Source organism: Medicago sativa, chromosome 7 (assembly GCF_051527215.1).
Source record: "Medicago sativa cultivar Bolivia chromosome 7, Bolivia_mono, whole genome shotgun sequence".
Lineage (NCBI taxonomy): Eukaryota > Viridiplantae > Streptophyta > Magnoliopsida > Fabales > Fabaceae > Medicago > Medicago sativa.
The window spans coordinates 35,048,920-35,055,451 of NC_140755.1; the positions used below are offsets into that span (position 1 = coordinate 35,048,920).

Sequence of the window (6,532 nt, forward strand, 5' to 3'; positions counted from 1 at the left end):
TCATCCCTTTCCCTCTCCGCCTTCTCTTTCGCTTCCTTCATCTCTTTCAAGGCGTCCTCTGCAGCTTTCTTGTCCTTCAACGCCTCTTTGAGACGTCCATCTAGCCCAGTAGACTTATGCTTCCACTTCTCAACATCCGCCGCATGATCATTATACTTTTTCTCCACCAGGTCATGCTTCACCTCCAAACAGTGGGTCATCAGTAAGACCCTCAAAGCTGTAGTACCAACATCAGCCACTAGGTCACTGCACTTGGCTTTCACCCCAGCTTCAACGTCAACTTTCGCAAACGACACTTTTTCTTTCATGTACCTACAAGTCGCCAGACAACAGTGTCGCAAAGAATTAATTTTCAACATAAAAAGAAAAACGTAGGGTGATCAAAAGCACATTCTGACGAAAGTCAAACTCCGAATGCCAGAAAGACTCCATGGTCTCATCATTCAATGACGTACCGCCAACCTCTTTCCCCAACGGGGGGCGACCTCCCCCAGTTTTAGCCCCCCGGGCTGTCCTCGACTGCTTGGACGCCGGCGACTCTGCAGAAACAAGGGCGTTTTCCCCCCAGTACCCTCTAAATCGTCCACCTCAATGACTCCCGCTTCACCCTTGCTAGAAGACTCTTTGCGTTTCAACTTCCTCAAAGAAACACCCGCCGGGCTGCTGGACACATAACCATCCGGGTTCTGACTCTTCTCAAGATCCGCCAGATACTTTCTCATCTTTGCTCCAGTGAGAGGCAACATTTCCTCTACAAAAGGCAAACAACATCGGTTAGAAGGATAACATGATAACTCTCAAAATAAAATTCAACACAAGCGGTTAAGAGAACACTCACGTAAATAATCGTTCAACCGAACGACATCACCTTCCCTATTTAATAGCTCATGGATATTGGTTAAAGGGGCCTCCTCCAAGAAGTGCACAAGCTTACGCTCGTAGGGTGACATCGCGTCACGATCATACCCTTTCACTGCCAAAGGAGTACTTGTCCATCTCAATGGAAACTTGGACATACCGTCCACCAGGACAGAAGATGTAGAACACTCCGGCGCCCCCTGTACCCTAACAAAGGTGTCTCGCCATTCCTTTTTAAAGTTGCTTGTATAAGTAGGAAACAGCCTTTTCCCAGAATGGGCAGAAATCACAATCCATGTGCCTTTGTTGACGTCCTTGGTCCCATAGAAGTGAAAGAAAACACCAACAAAAGGCTCCAGACCTAAAGACTTGCATAAAATCTCGAAACCACGGATAAACGCCCAACTATTGGGGCGTATTTGAGTAGGCGCCACATTAAGAAGTCTCAAGACATCCATCTCAAAAGGCGTGAAGGGAATCTTCACGCCAAACTCTTCCAACACGGCTGTATAGACAAAATACGATTCGTCGCCCTCACCTGCCATCTCTTGATCACAAATACGCTCTTAAAAAGACGAAATCGCCTTGAGAAGCGTGTCCAGAACGATTGAGTGGAATAACGTCATCAGATCTCGACACGTGGTGATCATCGGAAACGGCAAAGAATACGAAGCGTCCAAAAGGCGAGCTTATACCTCAGTCCACGCCACACGACGTACGTCGCCCAAATTTTGAGTAAGTACAGTCGCCCAAATGCTTACAACGTCCCACGGTAGGCTCAATACAATGCTCTGAATTCAGGTCGCATAATCCACCCTCGGGACCTCCGGAACGCTCTAAACTCGCATTTATGAAATTTTCTCGAAAACAGAGCGCGGCGTGGCATGACTCTGCAAAAACAAGCACTTCGCCTTGTCCCAAGACTTGTGCTTGGGGGGCTGTGGACCGTCATAACATTCCTAAGGGACTCGATGACCTCCAGAAGATCCGTTCCCATGTCATCATCACTTCGCCTCTTCCTAAGACTTGTGCTTAGGGGGCTGTGGACCGTCATAATATTCCTAAAGGCTCAAAAACCCTCCGTAAGGGCCTAGGCGCCCTTCAGAAGGGCTAAGTCGCCCTCTAGAAGGGCTCAGACACCTTCAGAGAGGTTATCCAGGCCCAGGCGCGTCTTCCGTAGGACGCCGCCTTAATTAGTCTCCAGGACCTTCTAAAAACCACCCAAAATATGTTGAACAAGTGACTTCAAATACACAAGAGGGGGGTGAATTGTGTTCTTTAGAAAGTTTTAAAATATGAGCACTAAAAAATATTTTAACCAAAGTAGATTAAAGTGCTTATAGAAGTTTTTAATAAATACGAAAAATAAAGATGTTTAGGTAAAATAAATAACAACAAAAATAAAAGAGATGAAGAGAAGAGAGAAAAGACACAAGAAGTTTATACTAGTTCGGCCTAAAACAACAAGGCCTAGTCTAGTCCCCAAGGAAAAGCCCCTTGAGATTTTCACTGCTCTAGCTTTTAATTAGGATAACCTGGTAACCTTTACAATTAACGAGCACTCTCCAAACAAAACAATCCTTTGTAGAAGAGCCTCTAAAACCAAGAGATATCACCTCTCTTGAAACCTTGGGATCGCACCCAATACAAATAAGAGTTACAATAATTAAATCATACACCAAATGTGTAGATATAACAAATTGAAGCACAAGAACTACAAGATAAACTATGTAGTATAAAAGAGCTCTCAATAAAATAAATTAGCAAGTGTAAAAATAATGAGAGTGATGAATAATATGTTTGACAATGTTTAAGTGCAAATGTGAGTTGTTGAAAATAAGCTACCACAATGCATCTATTTATATGCAAAAATGAAAAGCTAGTCGTTGGACAATTTAATTAAGAAATAGCCGTTGCATAATAGTGCCTCTTTAAAATGTAGAATCAAAACAAATATGCAGATATTACATTGTAATCAAATCGGCCATAATCAAATTATGAAAAACAAGTTGACATATGCAGCTGCTATAAATAAGATCCAATATGCCATTTCAATAAAATAATTGATTACTAGTCGTTGCAAAGATATACCAGGTCATTTTGAGAACCACGTAATCAATTATGTAATGAAAATATTATATGCAAAAGTCAAAGCCATGATAATTTGATTTATGAAATATTTCAAATCATGCTCAAATATATTTTTAATGTAAAAACCAATTATGCAATTTGTAAAATAAATTATGACTTTTCATGCAAAAATATTTTGTTGTAAAACCACTTTAAAAACATTGTGAGTGTGTGATTTATTTTCTTGAGAGCATTTTCTACTACTTACAAATAGTCCTAAAATAAATAAAAATAAAAATCAAGACTTGAAAGCTTGAATCTTCTTTTCCGCTTTTTGCATCTTTGTTCTTCTAGGACTTCATTTGTCAATCATCAAAACCAAAGTGTTCCTGTCAAGGCATATATTCACATTCTCCCCCTTTTTGATGATGACAAACATCTCTTGGAGTGATTTGCTTAATGAAAGGGTTAGTACAATAATAACCAAATTATAAAATATATGACAGAGATATGCGCAGATTTTGCTCCCCCTCACTATATGCAAACATTTAAAATCCACTCCCCCTGAAACATGCAAATCACATAACTCTCCCCCTTTTGGCATTATCAAAAAGCAGGAAAGAAACAATCATGGCAAGGCATATATTCAGGAAAATTTAAATCAAAAAGAAAAATAATTAAGTGAAAAGAGTAAACCATATTTGCTTCTCTTAAATTTGCAATTTCATTTTGGAGAAGAACTTTTGGTAAAGTGACCATATGATGTATACCCAATAATAGGAGTTTTTTTTCTCGTAATAATAGGAGTTTTTTTTTTCTCTCCCCCTTTCATGTGCTTTGATAGCCTTTATAATTATACCAATTTTAGTTCTTGGCCTTCAAGCACACCTACAAAACAAAATCAAGTTTTCGCTTTTGGTACCCAAATTATTTTGGGTCCTTGTGAGTTAGTTCTTGGCAAAGTGCCCTTTGGAATCCACTTCCATTTATCATTCATAACATTGTTCTTTCTTAAATTACAAATAGAAGATGTATGACCTTCTCTTCCACAATCAAAGCATTTAACAAAAGGGGAACTTGAGGTTTTGTTTGGACGAAAGAATTTTCTAAAATGTTTTTCATGATTTTTTGGACGATAGCCCAAACCGGCTTTATTATTATAAGTTCCCTTTTGATTCCCCAAAATGATGTTCAAGTTTTCTCTCCCCTTTGTGAATTTTGCAAGTGTGTTTTTCAAATCCTCAATTTCAATTTTCAAAATATTGCAATCCTCACACTTAAAAATATTTTCCTTTTTATTTTCACAAGAGGTGCAAGAAGAAACTTCACTTACAAAAACTTGTTTCTCTTTAAGAATTTCTATTTCCTTGTTTAAAATATCAATTTTTGATTCAAGAGTGGAAATAGTTTTCTTAGAGGTAGAAACAATTTTTCTAAGCTTAGTTGACTCATCATTTAATTCTTTACAAATAGTAAATAACTCATCATAAGTTAAGTCATATTCAGATTCAATAGAAGTTACCTCATCTTCCTCATGGTTTGCCATGAAACATGAATATGCTACTTCATTTTTTGATTCATCGGATGAGTTTGTATCTTTGTCATCCCAAGCAATATAAGACCTCTTTCCTTTTGTATATCTCTTTTGGTTTATAGGACAATTGGATTTTATGTGACCCTTTTCACCACACTTGTAGCATTTTGGATTGAAGGAAGTTCTTTCATTGATTCTAGCTTTGAGAGCAAGGTTTTTCATTATCTTTTCACCTTCTTCCCTATCAATGAGCCGATTCAATTCAAGGTCATGTTCCTGCAATTTTCCAAACAAAGTAGCCAAAGACATAAAAGATAAATCTTTAGATTCACAAATCGCAGTCACTTTTGGAAGCCAACTTCGACTCAAGCATCTAAGAACTTTATTAATTAAATCCTCATTATTGAACGTTTTTCCAAGAGCTCTGAGATGATTAATTATATGGATAAATCGTTTTTGCATATCTTGGATGCTTTCTCCCGATTTCATCCTAAATAATTCATACTCATGAGTCAATGTGTTCATTCGAGCCCTTTTGACCTCGGTAGTACCTTCATGGGTCAATTTAAGGGTGTCCCACATTTCTTTGGCGGTTATACAATTTGATACACGATAGAATTCATGAATGCTTAATGAAGCGGTGATAATGTTCTTAGCTTTCAAATTGCATTGAACCTTTTTCTTTTCATCTTTGGTCCAAATGGATCTTGGTTTATTCATCACAACATTATTGACTAAATGAGTGGGAATAAATGGACCATTTTCAATAGCATCCCAAATATCACAATCAACTCCCTCAATGAAATTTTTATTCTCTCTTTCCAATAACCATACCCTTCACCATTGAAAGATGGGGGACAATTTATGGAAATTGTTGTTTGAAGTCATCTTGCCTCTTGAGACGATTAGTCCTTAACAAGAGTTCAAGCTCTGATACCACTTGTTGAACAAGTGACTTCAAATACACAAGAGGGGGGTGAATTGTGTTCTTTAGAAAGTTTTAAAATATGAGCACTAAAAAATATTTTAACCAAAGTAGATAAAAGTGCTTATAGAAGTTTTTAATAAATACGAAAAATAAAGATGTTTAGGTAAAATAAATAACAACAAAAATAAAAGAGATGAAGAGAAGAGAGAAAAGACACAAGAAGTTTATACTAGTTCGGCCTAAAACAACAAGGCCTAGTCTAGTCCCCAAGGAAAAGCCCCTTGAGATTTTCACTGCTCTAGCTTTTAATTAGGATAAGCTGGTAACCTTTACAATTAACGAGCACTCTCCAAACAAAACAATCCTTTGTAGAAGAGCCTCTAAAACCAAGAGATATCACCTCTCTTGAAACCTTGGGATCGCACCCAATACAAATAAGAGTTACAATAATTAAATCATACACCAAATGTGTAGATATAACAAATTGAAGCACAAGAACTACAAGATAAACTATGTAGTATAAAAGAGCTCTCAATAAAATAAATTAGCAAGTGTTAAAATAATGAGAGTGATGTGAAATTCTAGCGTACTTGTTTTACTAGGTTCTGTCAGATGTTTAAACGTTCGCGATGTTCCGATTAATGTTTCAACATCATGCGATAAACAGAAAATAAAACAAAAAAATAAAGTGCAGAAAAATAAAGAACAAAGCAAGTTTGTTGACCCAGTTCAGCACAACACGCTTACATCTGGGGGCTACCAAGCAAGGAAGGAAATCCACTAGTGTAGTCCTTATTCAATAGCTCTCAGCAAACTCCTCGTTTACACTATATGACCTAGGACCTGCCCGTCTAGACTTCAACCTAGGAACTCCTAGATCTGAGATCCCATCTCACTATCCTAATGGTCAGTCATTGCCCCAGTGACCTATCAGACCTCAAACACAAAAAGATAGAAGTTACCTTCCAACACAAACAACCAAACCTTGTTTCACAACTTCGGTTTGATGCACAAGAGTATCAATACTCACAAAACTAGTCCTAAACAAGTATCTAAACACGACACTAGAAAGAACACAGTAAAAATCCTAAACCTGCATCACAATCGATACAAGAGTAGAATACATGAAGACTCAAACCCTA

At 37.7% G+C, this 6,532-nt stretch overlaps 1 protein-coding gene across 1 annotated transcript; it reads right to left on the reverse strand.

Moving 5' to 3' along the window:
* Nucleotides 1-3,829: 3,829 nt before the first annotated feature.
* On the reverse strand, nucleotides 3,830-5,182 carry LOC146905897 (uncharacterized). The gene has a single exon (XM_085728672.1). It carries the CDS (start codon nucleotides 5,180-5,182, stop codon nucleotides 3,830-3,832), a length of 1,353 nt encoding a protein of 450 aa, XP_085584798.1.
* Between the last annotated feature and the right edge of the window lie 1,350 nt (nucleotides 5,183-6,532).